Genomic DNA, 27,335 nt, shown 5'->3' on the forward strand with positions numbered 1-27,335 from the left:
ATTTATCTTAGAGGGAGTCTCACCATCAGGATCCCCCTTCTTAAAGAACAGTCTGTTGCAAAGAATTACCACCACTTCAAGTATATTTTTAACCTGTCCATTTCTCTGGATTTTAATGGTGTCTTGAAATCACACCACTAATACTTGCAGTGAACATTGGTTCATCATAATCACCAATCGCCAGCAAAATACTGTGAAGAAAACAGTGCATGGTCGTATTCAAATACATAATGTGCATTTTTAAAACAAATATTACCACCACAATAGATATATTTTAAAATGCCCCAAATTATTATAATTAAATTGAAACTATATTGCCATCCAGCAAGGTGCATCAACAAATAGCATCACAGAATCTTACAGCACAGAAGGCGGCCATTCAGACTATCGTGCCTGTACCGGCTCAATGAATGAGCTATCCAATTAGTCCCACTCCCCTGCTCTTTCTCCATAGCCTCACTATTCAAACATTAACAATTCATCTGGTTACATATTTTTGAAAATGACATACTTTTTCTTTGTTTGAAGAAAGCTTCTCTGTGAGATCCAGGACAATATTTTTCAAGTCGGTACACTCTACTTCAAAAACGCTGCATTTCTTAATAACATCTCCCAGCTAATAAAAAAAAAACAGAACAATGCATTCCTAAATACCTATCATTTTTAAACATAGTATGGAAGAGGGAAAGTACAGACAAGAAGCACTGTTTTTAAAATTAATACAGAAAATATTTGTGCTTGCCTTTACATGCAAAAAAAAAGATTTGGGATTTCTCCTTCTGCTCTCTGCACATCCGACAAAATAGGAGAAAAACCCAGTTTGTGAGGAGGAGAAGCCTGCTACAGGAGAGGCTAAAGGAGAAGCAGACTTTTTAATTAATAGTACAAGGGATTGATGAGTGAAATTTGCGTTGATCATTTACTCTCCTCCTCTTTAAATTGATTCGGATTTCAGATTCAGGAGTGAGGAAAATTCCAGAGTTACAATTACAGTAGTTAATGGAAAGTGGATACTGAATTTATCCAAATTTACAATCAATTGAATTTGTTTTTGCAGCAAGCCTTAAATAACAAAACATGAGCATATGAAAATACAGAGGGATGAGATTTTGTGGAAAGAGAAGGAATTACATTGCAAAGGTAATTTGAGAGTACAACTTGCAATTTTATGGCACTTCTCACATAAGAGAATGTTACAGAGCACTTAAGACTGTGAGGTAGATACTAAACAGGGAAATGAAGAATATTGATGAGGGAAGAGTAGACTGAAGGCTCAGTCAAGGACACGGATCAAAGAGAAGATCTTCTTCTCGGTTTACATTATAAACAGCTTGGCCAATTGAAAGCAAAACCTAGATTCATGCTTCAAAAGGTATAAAACAAATAAATAAAATTGTCAATTCATCAAACCTGATTCCTCTCTTCAATATACAGCAGTATATGGCTATGTTAGAATACTTACATTTTCTTGAGTATGCAATAGTTTTCCAGTAAGGTCTCGTTTGGTTATTTCCTGGGTTTCCAGGGATTCCTTTAATGTACCCATCTGTTGCAGTTTTGCTAAGGCTTCCGCCAACATCTGTTCCTTTTCCACGAGTGAAGTTTCCAGGGAGTCTTTCTTGTCACTGACTCTAGAAATTAACATCAATATCACACATTAATTCACAACAGATTCTACTTCTTAAAGTTTTGTTATGTTACCCAAAATATACATAGGACAGCAAAGAAAATTAGATGCTGGGTTTGTTCTCCTGAGAGCAGAGAAGGTTAGGGGGAGATTTAATAGAGGCATTCAAAATTATGATGGGTTTTGATAGAGTAAATAAAGAGAAACTGTTTCCACCGGTATAAAGGTCGGTAACCAGAGGACACAGATTTGAGATAATTGGCAGTAAAAAGGAAACAAAAAAAGCAACTCATACTCACTGGTTTGGAATATGTTACACTCCAATACATGTTTGTAAACAATTTTACAACACCAAGTTATAGTCCAACAATTTTATTTTAAAATCCACAAGCTTTCGGAGGCTTCCTCCTTCCTCAGGTGAATGTGGAACTGAAATCCTCGAACCTATCGCATTTATAAATCACAGAACAATGCCTGGTGATTACAGAGAGTCTTTTCAACTGCCCGTTGCCAAGGCAACCAAAGTGTTCAGACAGATAGGTGTTACCTACAGGCCCACCGAATATACAAACGGCCAGAACTAAAAAAACAGATGATGTGGAGATGCCAATTAAAAAAAGAGCGAGAGAGGTAGCAACATAGAAACAACATAGAAACATCCGGAAGGAAAAGACAGCAATTGACCCATTATATTAAAAACAGATAACATTTGTTCGCTGGTGGGGTAACGTGTAGCGTGACATGAACACGCTACACGTTACCCCACCTGCAGGATTGGGAACTAATTATACCAGGTTATAAAGGTCTACAGGAGAGATACGGAAAATGGAAGAGGGGGAGGAGTAGCCTTAATGATTAGAGATGAAATCACTTCAATGATAAAGGGGGATATAACGAGAGGTAAGCAGCCAACAGAGACCTAATGGGTTGAATTGAGAAATAGGAAAGGATCTAAGACTATAGTGGGAGTTGTATATAGGAGCCCTGGCAGCAGCTCTGAAGTGCTAGATTGTATAAATGCAGAGATTAGACAAGCGTGTAAGAAAGGCATAGTGGTCTTAATGGGGGACTTTAACCTTCACATAGATTGGGACAAGCAGACTAGCGACTGTCAGAAAGGTAGCGAATTTCTTGAGTGTGTCCGGGATAGTTTTCTACAGCAGTGTGTCCTGGAGGCAACAAGGGGGCAAGCCATACTAGATTTAGTAATGAGTAATGAACCAGATTTAGTTAACGGCTTAACTGTGCGTGAACATCTATCCAATAGTGATCATAACATGATCGAGTTCAATGTAGTGTTTGAAAGGGAAAAAAGTGAATCAGCTGCTAAGATTCTAGACTTGGGAAAGGCCGACTTCAATGGGATGAGACAGAGACTGTCCACAGTAAACTGGGCAAATCTGTTAATGGGTAAAACGACTGATGATCAGTGGGAAATGTTTAAAGAAACATTTAACGTGATACAGAACTGGTTTATACCCGAGGGGCAAGAACTCTACTTGCCAAAAAAAAGCCATGGACAACCAAAGAGGTAAGGGACAGTATAAGACATAAGGAAAGGGCATACAAAAAGGCAAAAACATGGCACAGATCCTGGCGAATGGGAAAGATACAAAAATCAACAAAGGGTCACAAAACAGATTGTAAGAACTACAAGAAGAGAGTATGAAAAGAAACTCGCAAGGGATATCAAAACCAGTACGAAGAACTTTTATAGTTACATTAGGAAAAAGAGGGTGGTCAGGAGCAGTGTTGGCCCCTTAAAAACTGAAAGTGGGGATATTGTCATTGACAATGGGGAAATGGCGGACATGTTGAACAAATACTTTGCGTCCCAAGAAAACTAACACTGAATCGGGAGCAGGGACTCGATAAAATTAACATAAGTAAAGCAACAGTAATGAAGAAAATAATAGCACTAAAGAGTGACAAATCCCCAGGGCCAGATGGTTTCCATCCCAGGGTTTTAAAGGAAGTAGGTGAGCAGATTGCAGATGCCCTAACTATAATCTTTCAAAGTTCTCTAGATTCAGGAACTGTCCCTCTGGATTGGAAAATTGCGCATGTCACTCCGCTTTTTAAGAAAGGAGAGAGAGGGAAACCGGGGAATTATAGACCAGTTAGCCTAACATCTGTTGTGGGGAAATTGCTGGAGTCTGTAATTAAGGATAGGGTGACTGAACACCTTGAGAATTTTCAGTTAATCAGGGAGAGTCAGCATGGATTTGTGAAAGGTAGGTCGTGCCTGACAAACCTGATTGAATATTTTCAAGAGGTGACTAAAGTCGTGGGAGGGGAATGTCAATGGATGTTATTTATATGGACTTCCAGAAGGCATTTGATAAGGTCCCACATAAGAAATTGTTAGCTAAGACAGAAGCCCATGGAATCGAGGGAAAGGTACTGACTTGGTTAGGAAGTTGGCTGAGCGAAAGGCGACAGAGAGTAGGGATAATGGGAAGTGTTAGGGTAAAATTTTGGGTTAAAGGCAAAGATGAAGTGCCTATTGTGTGCATGGCTGCAGTCATTTGCCCCAAGACCACACTGAAATGCGCTTTGTACAGACCAGGCTAACCCTAATTAAAAGCTTAAATATAACACTTGACTACTAACAAAATGGACTCTACTAAACAAAATGGATTCTGTGACTGTGGGAAAGACAGTTAAAAATGCTGAGTTTGTATATTCCGAAGACTGACTTACAGTCTGGGAATACAAAAGACATTTCACAACGAGCTGATAAAACTACAGAACCAGACTGAATAGACAAAGACCAGACTGTCTTAAGGTGATAACAGTTGTTTTAATGTGATTGGAGGTCCGTGGTTGCTGTGCGGGCTTAATTGGCTAATGTGTAAACTAATAAAGACTAATGATGTAATAGCTACTGAAAATCTGTATTTCAAAGGTATAAAAAAGCATGACAACCATTTTGAAGTTGAGAAGAGTAGCTGCGAACGCTGCGGAGTGTCCAGTTCTTCTCCCAAAGTACTTTGTCCAATAAACTGCATGTTGAATCTTTAAGTCTGACTCCGAGTGGTGATTTTCCCACAACAGGAAGGTACTCACATTGGCAGGATGTGACTAGTGGAGTCCCGCAGGGATCTGTCTTGGGGCCTCAATTATTCACAATATTTATTAACGACTTAGATGAAGGCATAGAAAGTCTCATATCTAAGTTTGCCGATGACACAAAGATTGGTGGCATTGTAAGCAGTGTAGGTGAAAACATAAAATTACAAAGCGATATTGATAGATTAGGTGAATGGGCAAAACTGTGGCAAATGGAATTCAATGCAGACAAATGTGAGGTCATCCACTTTGGGTCAAAAAAGGATAGAACAGGGTACTTTCTAACTGGTAAAAAGTTAAAAACAGTGGATGTCCAAAGGGACTTAGTGGTTCAGGTACATAGATCATTGAAGTGTCATGAACAGGTGCAGAAAATAATCAAGAAGGCTAATAGAATGCTGGCCTTTATATCTGGAGGACTAGAGTACAAGGGGGCTGAGGTTATGCTGCAGCTGTACAAAACCCTGGTTAGACAGCACCTGGAGTACGGAGAGCAGTTCTGGGCACCGCACCTTCGAAAGGACATATTGGCCTTGGAGGGAATGCAGCGTAGGTTTACTAGAATGATACCCAGACTTCAAGGGTTAAGTTACGAGGAGAGATTACACAAATTGGGGTTGTATTCTCCGGAGTTTCGAAGGTTAAGGGGTGATCTGATCGAAGTTTAAAAGATATTAAGGGGAACAGATAGGGTGGATAGAGAGAAACTATTTCCGCTGGTTGGGGATTTTAGGAGTAGGGGGCAGAGTCTAAAAATTAGAGCCAAACCTTTCAGGAGCGAGATTAGGAAACATTTCTACACACAAAGGATTGTAGAAGTTTGGAACTCTCTTCCGCAAACGGCAATTGATACAAGCTCAATTGCTAAATTTAAATCTGAGATAGCTAGCTTTTTGGCAACCAAAGGTATTAAGGGATATGGGCCAAAGGCAGGTATATGGAGTTAGATCACAGATCAGCCATGATCTTATCAAATGGAGGAGCAGGCACGAAGGGCTGAATGGCCTACTCCTGTCCCTATGTTCCTATAGAGGTTACTGTTCTTACCCTTTCAGCTGTTCACTCAGACTGGAAACAAGATTCTGGTGTTGCTCAGAATCACGGCTTTGCTGGCTTCGCAGAAGGGACAGTTGGCTCTGCAAACGTTCGGCTTCATTCTGCATCAGGAAGGAAAAGTTATAAGTTTTAAGCGGACTTGCAAAAAATGTTCTGTGTTTCTTGTGCCATCTTAAAAGCACAGTAACAAGTTCAGAATTTAATTTTTCATGTACATTTTACTTTGAAAAACATGTTAAAATTCAAGGCTGCAGAATAGGATTTTTCAAAGCTGTTCAAACTTCACCTTTTAATAAATTTGTATAGCATCAGCTCATTTGAAATTACTCAGCAGTATTACTAAAGATTAATCCGATGTACTGCATCATTTTTCAACAGTCCAAAAAAATGTATAATTGCGTATTTTAAAAGATAAAACACAGAGACAATAACAAACATATAGGCGGTCACATCTGCAATTTTTATGAAGTCTCCTCCTGTGTCTGTGATTTCATATATCTGGTTTAGGAAATGTGATGGTGGACATTTAAATGCATTCTTTCTCATGTGTGTTCCTCTATGTTCCTTGAGTGCTTGTTCACCACAGTGAACAGTTTGGTGCCTTTGGATGAACAATGTCACATTTGATAAAATGTTCACTTCTGTGATTTTTTTTTAAAAACTTAATTATGTTTTGCTTTTGCAACCACCAAGGTAAATCTATGAACATAGGAACAGGAGTAGGCCATTCAACCAGGTCATGGCTGATTTGTACACTATACACCATACTTTGTTGATTGTGGTTTAGAACTAAGGGAAGAATTTGAAAAAATATTTTTAAATATGTCGCTAGTGGTCACATTTTCTATTTGCGAGACATCTGTCATTGTACATACAGTATACTTGTCTATTATGGACAACATTTTAACATGATTTTTTCTATATGTATTTGAAGTTTTGGACATGCATCGTGTAATCTTTAACACCTTCCCGTTGTTAAGTATATTTCCCACCTCCATGTGCAGTCATTCTTGGGCCTTCTTGATGCAGTCACACATAACCACAACTCAGTGACACAAATTAAAAGCCAATCTTAGGCAGAACATCCACACACATATGGAAACCAAACCCGACAGTACATGACCAACTATACATTGCAACTGTTGCTCATCACCTCAAAAGTGAATCATGGGTAGCACATGGGCAAACACACACCTGGGGAACCCTCAGTTGCTGCCCCTCTTCATACACACCAAAGGTCACCTGTATTAAAAGGCTTTGTTACCAGATCCTTGAATTTCAGTATTTTCACATTTCATTATCAAAGGTTTAACATGATTCAAAAGTTCAACCTTGGGGATTAATCTAAAAGTTTTGATCCAGGCTTTTTATCCCGATGATAAACTTACTATAAAACAATATAAAATGGAAACGGTATGCATAAAATGTACAATGCCAGCTTTGCAGGTAAACAGAAGACAGGGATTATTCAATTGTTCTGTTGGTCATGGGAGCCAAATTTCCGAATAGGTTAATCCCGCAAATGGAATTGAAAAAAAATTCTCAACTTGTTTAGGAAGAATAACACAAGGTCAACAAATTAACAACAGTTTCATAACTGAGTGATACAGTTTATAAATTCATTAAAAAAACGGCACACACGAGATCTCATTATAAAGATTCATCTAAAATGCTACCAATATCAAACTATCAAACACATAATGAGCCATTATCCCCATTTTAGAATATTGCTTGCTGGTCAGCGTAAAAGTTTTTTGAACTATATTTATCGAACAAGCTTTCTATTGCATACGTGGCCTTTACATTACAATAATTGTTATGGCAAGCTACTCTCCAAACTAGAATGTCCATATACTTGTTTCTCAGCCTTACCTGGTGGAACTCAATTCTGGCACGGAGCTGTGCTTTGTCCTCCAAGTCCTGACAGTGCTCCTCCAACACTAGGATTTGCTCTTGTAGTCTGTTCCGTTCCAGTTCCAGCTCCTCGACAACGGCTCTCAATCCTGCATAATTATAAATGCATTATTGCAAAGCTGTTGTAATGAAAATTAAAACCCACGATGATTTCATTCAGTTTAAGTTGTAAATCACTTGTTAAAAGGCTTCAAAATACTAATATTTTACCTTTCTCATGCTATATTTAATCAAAAACTATACAATATTTCTCATGCTATATTTAATCAAAACATAATACAAAAACTTTGTATATTTTGTATTATGTTCACGAGTTAAATGATTTTAAATTAGACATTAAACAACCTTCAACTTGGCTTCACACATTTCATGAACACAGACATATGCAAGCCAAAAATAAATGCAAATTTTGATGCTACAATATCCATATTATTAAAAGTCTTGCACCTGCATGAATGTGTGTAACGTAATGCGTCATGCTGCACACTGCATCATACCAGACCTCTCGAAATCCTTGATTTCAGATAAATCCTTCTCTTTCCCCTTTAAAGAGGAAGGAGAGGTGAAAGAGATGGAGGGAAGTAAAGGAGTAGACAGAGAAAAGAAAGGGACAGAAGAGAAAAAGTGGAGCGGCGGGGGGGGGGGGGCGGAGAGAAATAAGAGTGTAAAGCAGGGCAGAAAGTAATAAGAAGAAATAAAGGGAGATGAATGAAGGGAGTGGTGACAGGGATAATGGGGAAATATGGGGATGGAGCTGGATAGCAACAATACATTCAAGGACGAAAGAAAGTGGAGGGTGGAGGTGGAATGGCAGATGGAAGGAAAGGAATCAGGTTTTTTGAGGAGAGATGATGATGGCATTATTGAATGGCATGGGGGTGAACAGCCAGAAAAGAGAAAGCCATTGCAAATGTCAGGTGGCATTAGACCAAACATGGGTCGTTTGCTGACAAGGAGATGAGATTGGAGTGGGCCCAAGAGGAGATGGGGAAGAAGGTGTAGAGTGATGAGAGGCCAGGGCACGGATGAGGGGGGAGGCTGGGGGAGCCAAGCAGATGGTGTTGATCTTTTGAGACTAATAAATCTATGATCTATGGGGGGTGAGGTGGAGGAAAGGAAGAGGAAGGGGGTTTCTCACTGAGAAGAGGAGCCTTGGGTTGCACTTAGTCTCGAGATTATAATGGGATTATTTGGATAAGAAAAGGGATGCACGATATCGCTTAAGATGACTGCGGCAGCTCTAGCGAACAACCAGGCAAATCATGCACCAAGTGTGCTCCAATCTGCGGCTCTCCACTAAGTGATGGGGGGATCTGTGGGCATGGGACATGGCGAGAGACTTGAATAGAACAAGAGTATCAAAATTAGAAGCAAGGGTGCTGCTGAGTCAGCCCAGTGCAGAGTGTGCGAGAGGCATGGAACATTAAGCGTAAAGAAAGACAGACAGAAGGAGAGCCACGTACAGATGGACTCAAATACAGAATGAGATATTGTGAGAAAGGTGAAGAAAAACAGGCACACGGAGAGCAAGAGGCACATAGAATAGCAGAGTCAAAGATGGTGAGATGTCCATCAAGGGAAAAGAGAAATGCTTTCCTTGACACCTCCATCGCCACCTTTTCACCTCAAGTGTCAAAAACAGAGATTAAAAAAAGGAGAAAGTATGTTAAAGGCACACAGAAAGACAGAGAAAGAAACAAGACTCCGAGACAGAAAAAAATAAGTAGGAGACAAGCAGAAAGTTACAGGAAGGGACTTTTTTTTTCCCATCTGTGAACATTGCCACAGGAAATCAACTAAATAATAATTATGCAGAATCCCATCACATTTGGAAACCCATTACATACCCTGCTCAATTATCATTCCCATTAATTCAATGGAAAGAATAATCAGGTGGGATACATAACGGACAGCCAATCCGCTACTGCCCTTTTTGTGCCCCCGCCAGAGGGACAGTTCCACCTCATGTGCGCAGGCTTTAATAATTCCTGGTCAGAATGTGCGCAGGCTTTAATAATTCCTGGTCAGAATGTGCGCAGGCTTTAATAATTCCTGGTCAGAATGTGCGCAGGCTTTAATAATTCCTGGTCAGAATGTGCGCAGGCTTTAATAATTCCTGGTCAGAATGTGCGCAGGCTTTAATAATTCCTGGGTCAGAATGTGCGCAGGCTTTAATAATTCCTGGGTCAGAATGTGCGCAGGCTTTAATAATTCCTGGGGCAGAATGTGTACAGGCTTTAATAATTCCTGGGGCAGAATGTGTACAGGCTTTAATAATTCCTGGGTCAGAATGTGTGCAGGCTTTAATAATACCTGGGTCAGAATGTGTGCAGGCTTTCATAATTCCTGGGTCAGAATGTGTGCAGGCTTTAATAATTCCTGGGTCAGAATGTGCGCAGGCTTTAATAATTCCTGGGTCAGAATGTGCGCAGGCTTTAATAATTCCTGGGTCAGAATGTGTGCAGGCTTTAATAATTCCTGGGTCAGAATGTGCGCAGGCTTTAATAATTCCTGGGTCAGAATGTGGGCAGGCTTTAATAATTCCTGGGGCAGAATGTGTACAGGCTTTAATAATTCCTGGGGCAGAATGTGTACAGGCTTTAATAATTCCTGGGTCAGAATGTGGGCAGGCTTGCATAATGCCTGGGTCAGAATGTGGGCAGGCTTGCATAATGCCTGGGTCAGAATGCGTGCAGTCTTGCATTCTGCCTGGGTCAGAACTTGCGCAGGCTTGCATAATGCCTGGGTCAGAATGCATGCAGGCTTTAATATAACCTTGGTTAGAATGTGTGCAGGCTTGCATAATACCTGGGTCATAACGTGTGCAAGCTTGCATTATACCTGGGTCAGAATGTGTGCAAGCTTGCATAATGCCTGGGTCAGAATGTGTGCAAGCTTGCATAATGCCTGGGTGAAGTTAATTTCAATCTGCAAGTAGTTGCTTTATAATACATAACTACATTGGCGATGCCCTAAGAGCAGCTTGTTTTTAACTTTACTTGTGCTTAACTATTTGGCTATGTGTTATATTGTAAAACAATAACCAAGACCACTTGTTTATAAATATATTTTGGACTACTAACTTTACACCAACTGAGCACAAAAAAAGTCAAGAATAGTCAGTTTTTGGATTAATTCTCAACTCCCCTGCCTTGTAATTTTGCAGTTAAGAAATCAGTTGGCCCTGATCTAAAGATTAAAACACTGGGTCAGATGATACCTTGGAATGAAAACTAGCCAGTTCATCCAGCACGCACATGCTTTTTATAATATAAATATATTGTTTCAAAGGCACAATTTTGAGATGGGGAGAAAACAAAAATCCAAACCATGCTGACTGAGGTTAGAATGTGCCAATAAACAAAATGGGTTATTTCAAACAAAAAATGCAAAGATTTTTTTTTTAAAAAGGCAACACAAAATTCATGTGTTGTGCATGCTTTCAACAACCGTCTAGTGGGTATCACACCTGTATGATGGGAACTGTACTCTGGCCACAAACCTCCCAAGTTCTCCCCTTCGGTCGTATCAGCGCTATCCATACTAATGCTGGATTCTTCAAAGTGCTGTTTCTCGTCAAAATCATAGTCATCCTAAAAATAAAATATTGCATTTATTTGTTTGTAGATGTTGTTTTCAAAACATATCACTTTATTCTATATTCCTTCATCAACTGGATAGCAGATTAGGTGGATTGTTAACATTTTAAATTTTCCAACCATAGCCCCTTAGTTTTTTTTTCTTAAATCAACATCAAGCAAAACAGATTTCAAGCATCAAAACGGTATGACAGATTTTTGATTCATTTTGAATATTGCACTTAAAATAAATGATCTGCACATTATCTGAAATCAACTGCCTTTGCTGGTTCCACTGCAGCTATGATTGCTAACGAACGGTCATCGACCTGAAATGTTAACTTTGTTTCTTTCTCCAAGATGCTGCCTGACCTGCTGAGTATTTCCAGCATTCTGTTTTTATTTCCGATTTCCAGCATCCACGGGATTTTGCTTTTGATTATGGTTGGAGATCACTGGTTTTAGATATTTATACAGAAAGGAGTCAGGCTGGCAGAATTACTGCCACTGAATGTTCATCTACATTTCAGATTCTGCAGTGGATTTAAAATATATTAAAGACAGAGTATAAACCAGATACAACTCTTTCCCTTTGTCTCAAGCCAGCCAGCTGATTCTAACTTAGAATTCAACACTGGAAATTAAGAGAGTAAAATTAAAGCCTTTTTCACATTAGCAAATGTCAGTTAATATTTACCGTCTCAAAATTGCTGTGGGCATCAAGCCTACAAAAACCTTTCTTCAATCTTTCCATGCTTAATAACAAAACAAGAGCGTGTTGTACAAAATGCTATGCAAATTTGTTGTGCAAAACTACACATAAAAGATAGAATTCTAAATTCCAAAAATAGCGCCATCACATACCTCAAGTTTTTGGCTCTCTGTGGTTTGTTTCCTCCTTCCTTGTCGCTGTCCTAGTCTTCCAAGTTGCACCAGTTCCTCCTCCAGCTCCTGCTGTCCTGAGACCAAAGCTGGATCAGAGCAGCCAGGAAAGAACCAGTCATCCTCAATCAGTTTTGTGCCACAGGAAGACAAGTCATTCAGACAGACAGCATGAACACAAGACACACACACACACACAGCGAACACTGTTTAGATCCCAGTGACTGTTTGGTACCTTGTGACTTCCCCAAAGTGCTTATTTCTGATCGACTGCTGCTAAAATTATACCTAGCTGGATACATAACTTTTAAAGTGTTTAAGTAATAACAAAGCTAATTCACAACACTGGTACTCTAAGAACAACTAATACTGAAACTGATTTATGTACTGATTTAGTTTTCAATCTCTTAGCAGCCGTGTTATATTTGTCATTTAACCTATTACTGGGCATTAAATTCAGTGAAGCAAAAACATAAGATACTGTATTCTATCTTTCTAATTACCAATGCAACCGTAGTAAAAAATTATTTTTTGACTCCCACCCTTCTTCCCACCCCTGCCAGCTATTGAAAAGTTATGTTAAAACATAATTTTGGTGAAGTAAATGACTCATTTAGGACAGACTATTTAGCCACTATGGATTAAAGCAGCTTTACTATTTATTACTAGAGGATTTTTAAACTAGACCAAAATCACATTAAATCTCCCAAGTTCTATTTGAGTAAAAGATTCCGCTTTAACTGCAAAATATGTATGGAGCTTAATCAGATGTTTAATGCAGCAGAAAATATCAGTACTGTTAAAATTATTGATTTGAATCTTTATTCAAGCCAAGGCATATGAAGAATCCAATGTCAATACTTTTTAGTTGTCTGGTTTGTATCTGTTTCTGAATAAGTATTTTATAATTTGCAAATAAGCATTAAACTTTGCTGCATGCATAACAGCTCTAGCTTAAGGTTAGAATCTCTAATCTTTTTCAGTAACAATACTATTGCATAACATAAAATACTTTAAACCATTCCTGATCGTCTTAAACCAAGAGAGTAAACCATTGACCATTGTCTTAAACCAAGGGAGTAAACCATTCACCATCATCTTAAACCAAGGGAGTTTATCGAGAGGGAGGCAGAAGTGAAGAACTGCAGGGCCAGTCACCAAATAACATTCTCAGGTACTTGGCTCTCAGTAACAGTGTGTGACTGAAAGAAACCTGGCAGCAGGTTACACACCACACTCGCTTGTTCTGGGAGTGATGTGTGGCATTGGGAAATGGTTTAGTTTCAAATGAAAACCAATTCCCTTGAAACAATATGGGGAAACTGTTTTTGGCTGAACATTTTACCAATTGCTGAGACTGTGCAGTCTATGAAAGACTGAAACTTTCTTGCCAAATTTGCTTTTAAACTGTCAAGTCACATCACACACACAAAAAAACTATTCCACCCTATCACCTAAAATAGAAATGGCTTAATAACTTATTTCTTTCTATTTATCAAGTATTTTTCATTTTCCACTGAAAACGTACAAATGAAGTTCACTACATCCATCATTTATTAATATCAGAACTACTTTTATAAATTTGATAAGAATGAACTATATCAATTTAGTAAAAGATTAATTCTACCTTGGGGAAACCACTCAGAATAACTGTCACTGGCATACAGACACAAACAGATAGACTTAAAACAGTAATCATTAATTTCAGTCAATAACAAAGAGATTTTTGACTTCATGAGGGACAAGAATACTTCGGAGAGTAGTAATCAGTTGAATATCATAGTTATTGAGAGAGTGGGATGTAAAACATACACTAACGCATTTGCCAACAAACTTATTTGCAAATATTAATGCAAAAAGATTCTGGCAAAAGGAATCTTCCCATCCGTTTTGTGATTTTTAGAATGAGCGCGGCAAAGATGTCCCATTCAGATGAAACAAACTTGTCTCAACATGCAAAGCAACAAAGGGAATGATTAAAGACGATAACATAATTTAAGATGACCTCATGCAAATTAGGGCAAACATTCAATAATCACATGAATAAAATGGCCTGGTTATGAACATAGAAAGGATCAGCGGCAAACCATCTTTGACGGGAAATGTTCATCAGCATTTCTGAGCGTTACACGTTCAGTTACAAACAATTACGTCACAGCACAACAGCTTCTGGAGTGCACTGCTGATGATTTCCAGGTAGTAGATCCAAAGCCTAGAAATAACCTGCAGTGCACTAAGCGGGACATGGTGATAGGAACCTGCATGCACAAAACTGATGGGAAACTAAGCTCTTTGTGGCTGGCCAAATCACAGTTGCAATAGCAGTGGAGGGGGAAGTGGAAGGAATCGCTGAGTGCTCGTCAGGGATATGGTAGAGAAAAAGAAAAAACAAAATCATGCTCAACTGAGAGGGCACTATTCATCAGTTTTCCACAATTTAGAATACAAATGCTTTCATATCTATTTCAAAGTCACAAGTCTTTAAATCACATCTACGTGGATACTTTTGAAGCACAGAACTCAGGCAAAAAAAAATCCTGTATTCTATAAGGTAAACAAAGAAGCATGAGGCAAGCTAAATTATGTTACTGGGAAAATGTGTCCATTAATGCCATTTTTCAGTCAAACAGTTGTGAGAAAATTGTAAGCTAACCCTTTGACTGCACATCTCTGCTTAATTTCAAGTAAGTACATGTCTCAACATATTCTTCACACCTTTAATATTGTATCAACTTCACTTTCTAATATTCAGCATTGCAGATTCATGAAAGACCCTTACTGATCATTGTTTTTGGTCAAAAATGGCATCCACGATTGGCCAGGTGTCCAATCCCCAGTGGGTTAATGTAAAATCACTGTTCCAAAATACATTCTACTGCCTGAGGAGTGTACAAGATTGGAAAACTCTAACAGAAAATACAGTCAATATCAATATGACAAATAAATGTGATCAGAGTTTATCTAAACGTCTATGCAAATACATTGTTATGTGTGCATTTTTATTAATTGCAATCTTCTATTTAAATTTAATGCTGTGGAATCTTACTTACCACAACTCAACGTCATTAAGTTAGGAACTGGCTGGCTGAGCATTACTGGCATTTGAAGAAATGGCAAAAGTATCTCCGTTTGAAATTACATTTTCAACAACTAACGTATTGTATTGTCCCAGCTTTTTCAGATTGGCAGCCTGGCCCTAAAACTGGACTCTGGGATTTGTAAAAAGAGCTACAGTTGTAAAAAAAAATATTTTCTATAGTAAACTATAATGAATCCTTCTGAATTGTGTAACTAAGGTTTCATTTGTGTACAGATGGTTTTTGAAATATATAACAGGAGGCCCCGACTTCCATCGACACGCGGGGTGACTCTGCTGCTCATTCTATGCAAGCGAAATAATTGAAGATTACAAACGGGCTGTAATTTTATTCAAAAATATATCCCTAAGTGACAAATCTAAAACAGAATGGATTAAATGCACTCTCAATAAAACTGTCTTTCCCAGTCAGCCAATCTATTACAGTCCTGGTTTTGTGTCACCATGTTGTGCACTTCTTGTCACATCACTTGGAGCCACCTGGCAAAGTTCAGCAGTCATGGTGGCAGCGGTTTTCAAGGAAACAGAAGATAAAATATAATAGCAGCAAATGATGGACAAGAGTGTGTGTTCAGACCAACGGATTCTTTGAGTTCAAATAACTAGTTACGATTTAACGCACCCGAGGAATTTGGACAGTTAGCCTTGTAACGCACCCAATTATATCCTTGTTGCAAAAACTTATTAATTCAACTGCAGTTACAGCATAACCAGTATCAAAGCTAAAAAGCTTTAGTTAAAACTGGAATCAAGGCCGGACCTGGCTCCGGAGTGAAGCAGTCAGGCTCTCCCAGCTAGGGGGTTTCATACCTCTGGAGTCAGGCTGGTCCCGACCTACAGTTGAAGTGTAAAACGTAGCCTCAGTCATGTGATTAGTGAATGATGCTTCTTTGCAGATAGCTAATGGCATAGCATAAATCATGCCACACGACCACAATTTGTCACAGATTTCTGCCAGCCATGAAGTTTCATTCTTTTATTAATTACTATAGTTAGGAATATCCCTCAAACCAGGACTGTTGACAGATCAATAGTCATTGTATGTAAAATTTCTTAAATTTACTTGGCTCATCTTCCCTTCTAAATGCAAGGCATAATATGAGGGGACATCGCAATTTACTGTCATTAGCAGACAGAGCATGCATCAAACACAGCAATGACGAATGGGCTCAATCACACACATCAATAGGGATGATGCAGTCGTTTGTCTGAATGACCATCGTGCTTGCTCAGCACCTTTAAAGGTCACCCTCACTGCTGATGTTCATTCCAAGTCTGATTGAAGAATTGTTCTTATGGACGCTTAATGCATAGATTTTTTTTCATTTTAGAGGCAGGTACCAACAATACACCTCTGGAATTGAAGAGATCTGAAGAAACTTTGCCTTGGAACAGCTGATGTACTGAACACTTCCATTTTGTAGTTGTCAAAATACATTCTGGTCATCCAAGTGCAAAGGTCAATATCAATTCTGGTTCAAATATCTCCTAACATTCTGTGCCTCAATCAGTATTAGCAAAAGAAACGAGGCCCCAAAATGCTATTGAACCGTAACATTCACCCATATCATTCACCTGATAAGTTACTTACGATTAAAAAAAAATCACCATTTGTTCAAACATTTTCCTTTTAGAACGAGAGAGCCCCATAATTTACCTTCTCTTTCTTCCTCAATCTGTGTCATCCGTAATTCCATGACAGCCCTCTCCTCCTTGGCCTGGCCCCGTGCTGACTCGGAAACCATTTCTTGCCACTCAAGCAGCCGGCTCTGCAATTCTTCCGCACTGCCGGATTCACTTGTCTACAGAGACATTACACGCAGTGTACAGTAAGCCACAAGTCTAATTGGGTAATTACATTCTTCTTGATGCCATTATAATTGGGAGCATGTGGCCATTAGATAAAAGAGTAATAATTATCTACATTTGCCTCTCGGGCATATTTGGTTAACAGATCTGAGGTTCAGAGTAATGCAGCAAGACTGGCACAGATGTGACTAGCCAAATGGCCTTCTGTGCCATCCCTTAAGGCTGTATTAAAGTTACTTTTTCCTAAGTTAATTCATTCCTAAAAGATGCTTGTCTTTAATTATCTGTCTCAGGAACAGATGTGATTTTCAGATAGTGCTACAGGCATTCTAGATGCATTTAAGCCAATAGACCGATGGGCCATTGCAGCACACAGTTTCAGGTCATTATTACTGTGGACCATATACGTGGTCTCTCTAAACCTTATTACTAATGTCTTTATGGCAACAAAATGGAAAATTTAATTCCTCGCTATCCAAAGTTGACCTGTGACCCAGAAAAGAAGGAACCTTTTAATTGCAACCATCTGAGAATTCATGCAAGATCACAGGGATCTAGCTCCAGATTCTCTCAAACATTTACTCAAAACAAGTTTCTTTTTTGCTGTTTGTAGCAAATTGAGTTATTCAATTATACAGACATACTTCTGTTGCAATTTCTGTCTTTCCATCTATGTACCAATGTCAGCTACACCATTTTTCCCAGTCTTACCAACAACTCTTCACAGTTCTTGATAATATTACGGTTATCATTCAAACAGTAGTCACAGAACTCTTCAAAACACCCAAATTGATGCAAAAATGGGGAAATACTACACTGTTTCCTCTACTGCACAAGCTAATTCACAGGAGTAGTGTGCAGGGTAATGCATGCAGAAACCACCTTTGATGGAAGCAGGCTGTGCACCTTGACTGCAGGCATGGTAGGCAATGGGGACAAAAAAAAACAAAAGGGAAACTTAACCAAATACCCTGTAAAAAATAAAGGTTAAAAAAAAAATCTACAATAAACAATAATAAAATTATATTTATAAAATTAAAAAATCCATCAGCACAGTTTGAGGCTGTTAAGACCAGGCAAAATATGTGCACTCAGACTGAAGTACTGTACATGGATAAATTAAATACAAAAGAAACTGAAGTCTGCCAACCTGGGAAGTCGCCCGCTTAGTAACTTGTTCCAGATCTGCTTGCATTTTCTGCTGCTGCTCTTCATACAGTTCCAATTTTGCCAGAAGTTCCTCTAAGAAAAATGCAGCACCATTTCAATATATAGAATAACAAAAGGATATATTGCATTTAAAATCAATCAGTGAACGTACCATTTTGTGCCTTCAGCTTTCCCAGATGATTCGCTTTTTGTTGTAGTTCTCCTTTCTCTTCCTCCAATTCAGCAACTCGTCTTTTGAGGGCGATTTGCTCATGGTGAGGAGCTCCAGTCTAAAGGAAAATAAAAATGGTTCAAATTAAAGCAACAGGATTTGTATTGATCAATAACATAACTACAATTCAAATTAAAAAGGAATATTTTGCATACCATTTTAACATACGTGCTTTTTCTTCCAACTTTATCCACTCACTCCCTCCCTCCCCACACCCCACCCCCCACACTCCTCTACTTTGTCATTCACTTACTCCTGCATGCTTATATCCCTTCCCGTATTATACATCATTTCCTGGTCAGTAAAGGCTGGTAGTGAACAGTATAATTCTGTTCAACCAGCCGTGGTGGATTTGATACATTTAAGGGGAAGCTAGATAAGCACATGAGGGAAAAATGAATAGAAGGTTATCCTGATAGGGTTAAATGAAGAGGGGCAGGAGGAGGCTCATGTGGAGCATAAACACCAGCATGAACCAATTGGGCTGAATGGCCTGTTTCTGTGCTGTACATTCTATGTAATTCTATGTAAAGTGTGATGAGCAGTACACGGAGATTTGGATCTTCTGTCCATCACCCCGGGAAGTACTCCTTCCCATGGTTGAGCTGAGATAAAAGACTCACTATTAACAGAGCTCATAATAGAAAAGCTCTTATGACCCCCACTGCAAGGAACAATACTTCAATGGCTCATAGTATCATAGTAGGTACAGCACAGGAGGAGGCCATTCGGCCCATCATGCCTGTGCCGGCTCTTTGATAGAGCTATTCAATTAGTCCCATTTCCCTGCAAATTTGTTCCCTTCAAGTATTTATCCAATTCCCTTTTGAAAGTTACTATTGATTCGGCTTCCACCGCCCTTTCATCAGGCAGTGCATTCCAGACTATTACAACGCGCTGCTTAAAAAAGTTTCCTCATGTCGCTTCTGGCTCCTTGCCGATCATCTTAATTCCGTGTCCTCTGGTTACCAACCCTTCTGCCACTGGAAACAATTTCTTCTTACTGACTCTGTCAAAACCGTTCATGATTTTGAACACCTCTATCAAATCTCCTCTTAATCTTCTCTGTTCTAAGGAGAACAACCCCAGCTTCTCCAATCTCTCCCTCATCCATGGTACCATTCTATTAAATCTCTTCTGCACCCTCTCCAAGACCTTGACATCCTTCCTCAAGTGTGGTGTCCAAAATTGAACACAATACACCAGCTGAGGTTTAACAGGTGTTTTATAAAAGTTCAGCATAACTTCCTTGTTTTTGTACTCTATGCCTCTATTAATAAAGCCCAGGATCCCATACGCTTTTTAACAGCCTTCTCAACTTGTCCTGCCACCTTCAAAGATTTGTGTATGTGCACCCCCAGGTCTCTCTGCTCTTGCACCACCTTTAAAATTGTACCATTTAGTTTATATTGCCTCTCATTCTTCCTACCAAAATACATCACTTCACACTTCTCTGCCTTGTGTCTGCCCATTTCATCAGTCTATGTCTTCCTGAAATCCGTTACTATCTCGCTCGTTGTTTACTACATTTCCGAGTTTAGTATCATCTGCAAACTTTGAAATTATATTCTTTATACCCAAGTCCAGGTTATTAATATATATTAAAACGAGCAGTGGTCCTAATACTGAACCCTGGGGAACACCACTGTATATTTCACCACTACTTTCTGCTTTATGTCCCCTAGCTGTATCCACGCTGCCACTTTCCCTTCAATCCCATGGGCTTAAATCATGTAACAAAACGTACCATCAAACTATCCTACTTTGCAACTTTCATGACCAGATTATGTCCCCGCATTTTGTTGGGTTAAATTGAGAAATAGGAAAGGATCTAATTCTATAGTGGGAGTTGCATATAGGACCTCTGGCAGCAGCTCTGAAGTGCTAGATTGTATAAATGCAGAGATTAGACAAGCGTGTAACAAAGGCATATTGGTCTCAAACCTTCACATAGATTGGGAAAAGCAGACTAGCAACTGTCAGAAAGGTAGCGAATTTCTTGTGTGTCCGGGATAGTTTTCTACAGCAGTATGTCCTAGAGGCAACAAGGGGGCAAGCCATACTAGATATAGGAATGAGTAATGAACCAGATTTAGTTAACGGCTTAACTGTGCGTGAACATCTATCCAATAGCGATCATAACATGATCAAGTTCAATGTAGTGTTTGAAAGGGAAAAAAGTGAATCAGCTGCTAAGATTCTAGACTTGGGCAAGGCCAACTTCAATGGGATGAGACAGAAACTGTCCACAGCAAACTGGGCAAATCTGTTAATGGGTAAAACGACTGATGATCAGTGGGAAATGTTTAAAGAAACATTTAACGTGATACAGAATCAGTTTATACCCCTGAGGGGCAAGAACTCTACTTGCCAAAAAAACAGCCATGGACAACTAAAGAGGTAAGGGACAGTATAAGACATAAGGAAAGGGCATACAAAAAGGCAAAAAATGGCACAGATCCTGGCGAATGTGAAAGATACAAAAATCAACAAAGGTTCACAAAACAGATAGTAAGAGCTACAAAAAGAGTATGAAAAGAAACTTGCAAGGGATATTAAAACCAATACGAAGAACTTTTATAGTTATATTAGGAAAAAGAGGGTGGTCAGGAGCAGTGTTGGCCCCTTAAAAACTGAAAGTGGGGATATTGTCATTGACAATGGGGAAATGGCGGACATGTTGAACAATTACTTTGCGTCAGTATTTACAGTAGAAAAAGAGGACTAATATTGAATTGGGGACAGGGAGGTAATGAAATTAACATAAGTAAAGCAACAGTAATGAAGAAAATAATAGCATTAAACAGTGACAAATCTCCAGGACCAGATGGTTTCCAACCCAGGGTTTTCAAGAAAGTAGGTGGGCACATTGCAGATGCCCTAACTATAATCTTTCAAAGTTCTCTAGATTCAGGAACTGTCCCTCTAGATTGGAAAATTGCGCATGTCACTCCGCTTTTTAAGAAAGGAGAGGGAGGGAAACCAGGGAATTATAGACCAGTTAGCCTAACATCTGTTGTGGGGAAAATGCTGGAGTCTATAATTAAGGATAGGGTGACTGAACACCTCGAGAATTTTCAGTTAATCAGAGAGAGCCAGCATGGATTTGTGAAATGTAGGTCGTGCTTGACAAACCTGACTGAATTTTTTCAAGAGGTGACTAAAGTAGTGGTCAGGGGAATGTCAATGGATGTTATTTTTATGGATTTGCAGAAGGCATTTGATAAGGTCCCACATAAGAGACTGTTAGCTAAGATAGAAGCCCATGGAATCGAGGGAAAAGTATGGACTTGGTTAGGAAGTTGGCTGAGCGAAAGGCCTCAGAGAGTAGGGATAATGGGTAGGTGCTCACATTGGCAGGATGTGACTAGTGGAGTCCCGCAGGGATCTGTCTTAGGGCCTCAATTATTCACAATATTTATTAACGACTTAGATGAAGGCATAGAAAGTCTCATATCTAAGTTTGCCGATGACACAAAGATTGGTGGCATTGTAAGCAGTGTAGGTGAAAACATAAAATTACAAAGCGATATTGATAGATTAGGTAAATGGGCAAAACTGTGGCAAATGGAATTCAATGTAGACAAATGTGAGGTCATCCACTTTGGATCAAAAAAGGATAGAACAGGGTACTTTCTAAATGGTAAAAAGTTAAAAACAGTGGATGTCCAAAGGGACTTAGGGGTACAGGTACATAGATCATTGAAGTGTCATGAACAGGTACAGAAAATAATCAAGAAGGCTAATGGAATGCTGGCCTTTATATCTAGAGGACTAGAGTACAAGGGGGTAGAAGTTATGCTGCAGCTATACAAAACCCTGGTTAGACAGCACCTGGAGTACGGAGAGCAGTTCTGGGCACCGCACCTTCGGAAGGACATATTGGCCTTGGAGGGAGTGCAGCGTAGGTTTACTAGAATGATACCCGGACTTCAAGGGTTAAGTTACGAGGAGCGATTACACAAATTGGGGTTGTATTCTCCGGAGTTTCGAAGGTTAAGGGGTGATCTGATCGAAGTTTATAAGATATTAAGGGGAACAGATAGGGTGGATAGAGAGAAACTATTTCCGCTGGTTGGGGATTTTAGGAGTAGGGGGCAGAGTCTAAAAATTAGAGCCAGACCTTTCAGGAGCGAGATTAGAAAATATTTCCACACACAAAGGGTGGTAGAAGTTTGGAACTCTCTTCTGCAAACGGCAATTGATACGAGCTCAATTGCTAAATTTAAATCTGAGATAGATAGCTTTTTAGCAAACAAAGGTATTGAGGGATATGGGCCAAAGGCAGGACTATGAAGTTAGATCACAGATCAGCCATGATCTTATCAAATGGCGGAGCAGGCACGAGGGGCTGAACAGCCTACTCCTGTCCCTATGTTCCTATTTTAATTCTATCCAAATAAAAGATCACCAGATGTAGTAGGTTTTTAATATACACATACCTGTGCATTTCTCAGATCCTCTTCAGCTTGCCTGATTTTGGTTTTGGACCAAGCTTTCATTTTTAAGAATTTGGCCTCCGATTTGGCGGCCTCTTCTGTTTTAAGTTTCACTTGTTCTTTTAAAAAAGAGAAAGAAAGTAAAAATATTGATCATACATCTTAACAATCCCATTAAACACCATCGGAACAAACATTTGCTGTGAGAATAAACGATTCAATTCACCATTTAATCCGCCAGCCAACAATCTCGATAATTCTAATGTAAAATATATATATGCGTGCGTGCGTGTGCGTTATCACAGTTACATTGTTTTCCGTTGACCCAGGTAAATAATGGAAAACTGCTAGCAGTTGCATGCATTTTATTTTTTTTTAAACTTTATTTTCCATTGGGGTTTTGGTTAAAGCAAATCTGGAAAGCAAAATGTTAAAAAATATAATACTGTAACATGCAAAATAAATCAATGAGTATTGCGCTTATATGATGTGCTGTGTGTCCCTTCTCGCACCTTATGTGTTCAAGATGTCGTCATTTTGCAGTGCTACGGACAACTTCTGGAATGGGTTATAATGCTCAAGTTTGAATGGGTAGTTTTTCTGTGGTACAATCTTGGTCAGGTCAGGACTACACTACAGTGGTGTGCAATATTAATACCCTGTGTAACTCAGAACCCACCAAGGAATGCGTTAGTTCTTGCTTAGATATCTCATTGCTTTTGTGTCTACCTTTTACTTAGGAGACAGTGTCATGATCTGATATTTCTTACCTATTTATAGTTCCCTTCTCATTCACAGTGTTGATTTCACAAAAAGACACAAGGGTTAACATACCAATTATTGACATCAAAAGTGCTGCTTGCATGAACACATTAAATAAAATTCTGCCCATGTCTCATTCACAAAGGAGGAAAAAAAAAACCAAAACAGATAATTCAACAAGAAGTTGCCAATCAATTTAAGAATCCACAAGATATTTTAAAGAGCAATCAGGCTATAAAATAATTGATAACAAATCAATGAGAAATTACCAAAGCAAGAACACAAAACAGATAAGATATATGTGATGTGAAATAGACCAGAAATGAAACACTGGCAGGAGTAACCTACAATTCTATGATAATAGAAACTTTACAGTCATCATATTAAATGCAAATTGCATACACAAGTTCCTTCGTCGTCGCTGGGTCAAAATCCTGGAACTCCCTTCCTAACAGCACTGTGGGAGAACCTTCACCACACGGACTGCAGCAGTTCAAGAAGGCGGCTCACCACCACCTTCTCAAGGGCAATTAGGGATGGGCAATAAATGCCGGCCTCGCCAGCGACACTCACATCCCATGAATGAATTTTAAAAAAAACACAAGAGAAAATGCAGCTTTTATACTGCCCAATTTCTAGTATCATACATGTAAACAGAAAGTACATTCTAGAACCGTAGACGTTCATAGAACAGAAGGAGTCAATTTGGTCAATCATAGCTGGCTCTTTTTAGAGCAATCCAAAACTAATATCACTGCCCGACTCTCTCCCTATAAGATGGTGTCTCACATTTACCCATTTTGCCTTAAAGGATTGAAAACCCTTTCCCAAAACAGAGGAAATGGTCATTTCCTATTTGCTCTATCAGAAGCCATCATTATTTTAAATATCCCTATTAAATATCCTCTTAAAGTCTTCTCTGCTACAGTGGACGTAGTACCAGTATTTCAAGTCTCTCTGTCACTATAATTTATTGTAAACAATTTTACAACACCAAGGATGTTCACCTGAGGAAGGAGAAAGCCTCCGAAAGCTTGTGAATTTAAAATAAAATTGCTGGACTATAACTTGGTGTTGTAAAATTGTTTACAATTGTCAACCCCAGTCCATCACCGGCATCTCCACATCATGACTATAATTTATATCACCCCTGATAATCATCCTCCTATCCCCAAACTATCATGCAAACCTCAAGTGTCATAAAAGGAGATATCTGTAGAGTTACTGACGTGTCTCAGTTGTGCTGTCGTCGTACAGGCTTTAAAATTTGCTGGTTAGAGGTAATCTTAAAACACATTTTGTGTAGCACTCTGCCTACGGGGAACACCGTGAATGGAAAGGGTTCCCCAAATTCAATCATGGCGTCACAGCAAGGGGGTTTTACAAAAAAGGCATCAGCACCCTGGTAAAAGTGAATTGATATTTGCAACAAATAAGCAAAAAAATTAATTACTCTATCCTCCCAGGGGACTATTGTGCATTTTGGCCAATTCACAGACTCCCACAGATGGAACCAGTAGTTGTAACAGGGACTAAGTTCCATTGAGAGCATTCTTTTCCTGGATCCTTTAAAGTCGCAGAACATTGCTATCGACTGATCGAAGGATCTTACCAGGAGAAAGCAAGAAAGCAAAGAAAACAAAGAGAAAGAAAAAAGAAAAGAAAAAAAAAAAGAACTTGCATTTATATAGCGCCTTTCATGCGCCTCCCAAAGTGCTTTACAGCCAATGAAGTACTTTTGAAGTGGAGTCAATGTTGTAATGTAGGAAACGCAGCAGCTAATTTGCACACAGCAAGGTCACACAAACAGCAATGTGATAATGACCAGATAATCTGCTTTTTTAGGTTGGTTATTAGGTGAGAAATCTGAAATATGTTACACAATGCACGACCTAGTTTTAAAGCTGGGTTATTTTAAATTACAACCGATTTAGGGCAACATGAAGAAATACTGTAAAGTGGACCATCATTGGTGCATCGAAAACATCATCAGTCAACCTCAAGTAATTACCTTCCAATTCTTCAATCTTCTGTTTAGTGGCATTATCTAGAGGAGCAGCTGTCTCTCGTCCTACTGAAGCATCAGTGCGGGGCCACAAGTCTTCCAATTGTTTCTGAAGCCGTTCCTTCTCAGATTGTTCAGCCTTGTGTTTCTCCTTGATATCACGCAACTCCATGCTGTGATTTCCTTTCATATTTTTCAAGTCCGTCTCGTGTCTTTCCATCAGATCTCTCACCTGGGCTCTCATTACATGCTTTTCAGCATCAAGTTTAGCCTCAAGATTGTCCTTTTCTAACTGAAGGAACTTCATCTTTTCGACCATCTCCTGAAAATTTTAAAAATGATTTTCCTTCAATGAAAATCATGAACCAAAGGATCTTCACGCACCTCAAGTTGAAATATAAAAAAGCTGCCTTCCTAAATTAAATAGCAATATAAAATATATAAAATGAACGATAAGCCAATACACAGGTGAAGCTGCCAAGAACTAAAAGAAGGAATAGGCATCTGGACTAAAGCAGCTGATGGGAAAGTGAAGAACAATGTGATGGATAGGGATTCTGTTGCATTTCAAATCATAAGAGCCTATATATATATATTTAATACCTACTAGCGGATCCCCCTTGGGATTGCTCACGATGTGTTAAGAAAATATGGTGGTATAGGACACAACGGCTAAAGTGCCACCCAATGGCCATAGCCTGAAACTAGCATCTGTTTACACTGGGAATTCTCATTATAACTGATTACATAGGTATTTTCAATATTCAGTGTTGACATAAAAAAAGTGACTAAAACAGAGAGTGACGTTTGTTGACAGGAGACTTGTGCAAACACAAGATGTTTAATATAGTATTGTATAGATTTGTTTCTGAGGTGCTTCTTGTCACTTTAAACTTTATTACTCTATATGCATCTGGAATGCACTGTCTGAAAGGAAGCAGATTCAATAATAACTTTCAAAAGGGAATTGGATAAATACTTGAAGGGGAAACATTTGCAGGGCCATGGGGAAAGTACAAGGGAGGGGAACTAATTGGCTAGCTCTTTCAAAGGGTCGGCACAGGCATGATGGGCCTTCTGTGCTGTATCATTCTGTAATTCTATGTCCGCTGAAAGAGAATCCCTCAGTCTCTTTACTGACTTGTTTCCTCCACATGGCAAAGATTGCGCACCTCTGTCTGATGTGCAAACTATCACTTCAATGGCAGGTGATTATTACCATATAGATAGACAATTTAGGAGTGTTATTTGCAAGTTCAAATAGAAGACACTTAATATTACGGCCTGGCTGCAGAAAACAGAGCTAAATCCGTTGTAACCTTTTGTCACCTGAAGGTTTTAACTCATGCTAAGATGTAGCTGCCGTCATTGTTAATATTGTTATAAATGTACAAAAAAGGACAGGAAAAGACCAGCTGTTCCACAGAGCCTGCCCTGTCCATCATCTAACCCATCCCTCCCCATCGCCGTTCCCCCTCCCGGCAGCCATGCAATCCCCTGGGAGAGGCAAAAAGTAGAGGAAAAGAAAACTGTGGGCAAATTCCTCTCTGACCCCCACAGACAATCAAACAAGCTTCAGGAGATCGGCTGCAGCAGAGACAGTGCCTGGGACAGGTTCCCCCTCCATTGTTTCTATTTAGATTATATAACCATTTAATACACTTTTTAAAAATGTCTTAAATGACAATAAACAAACTAAATTTCCTACATTTA

The 27,335-nt window shown here is 39.1% G+C and overlaps 1 protein-coding gene across 1 annotated transcript in view; it reads right to left on the reverse strand.

The window, feature by feature from the left end:
- Positions 1-27,335, reverse strand: part of LOC137328049 (golgin subfamily B member 1-like) — a 73,387-nt gene that overhangs the window by 23,403 nt on the left and 22,649 nt on the right. Inside the window, exons 10-21 of the mRNA XM_067994156.1 lie at positions 25,629-25,944; positions 22,859-22,974; positions 18,357-18,474; positions 18,186-18,277; positions 16,883-17,028; positions 12,112-12,262; positions 11,139-11,262; positions 7,628-7,758; positions 6,950-6,997; positions 5,747-5,856; positions 1,463-1,631; positions 512-616 (exon numbers count right to left, since the gene is read on the reverse strand). Coding sequence (XP_067850257.1) covers positions 512-616; positions 1,463-1,631; positions 5,747-5,856; positions 6,950-6,997; positions 7,628-7,758; positions 11,139-11,262; positions 12,112-12,262; positions 16,883-17,028; positions 18,186-18,277; positions 18,357-18,474; positions 22,859-22,974; positions 25,629-25,944 — 1,626 coding nt within the window. The remainder of the gene's footprint in view (positions 1-511; positions 617-1,462; positions 1,632-5,746; positions 5,857-6,949; positions 6,998-7,627; positions 7,759-11,138; positions 11,263-12,111; positions 12,263-16,882; positions 17,029-18,185; positions 18,278-18,356; positions 18,475-22,858; positions 22,975-25,628; positions 25,945-27,335) is intronic.

The sequence above is a fragment of the Heptranchias perlo genome, chromosome 12, assembly GCF_035084215.1.
Source record: "Heptranchias perlo isolate sHepPer1 chromosome 12, sHepPer1.hap1, whole genome shotgun sequence".
Taxonomy (NCBI): Eukaryota; Metazoa; Chordata; class Chondrichthyes; order Hexanchiformes; family Hexanchidae; genus Heptranchias; species Heptranchias perlo.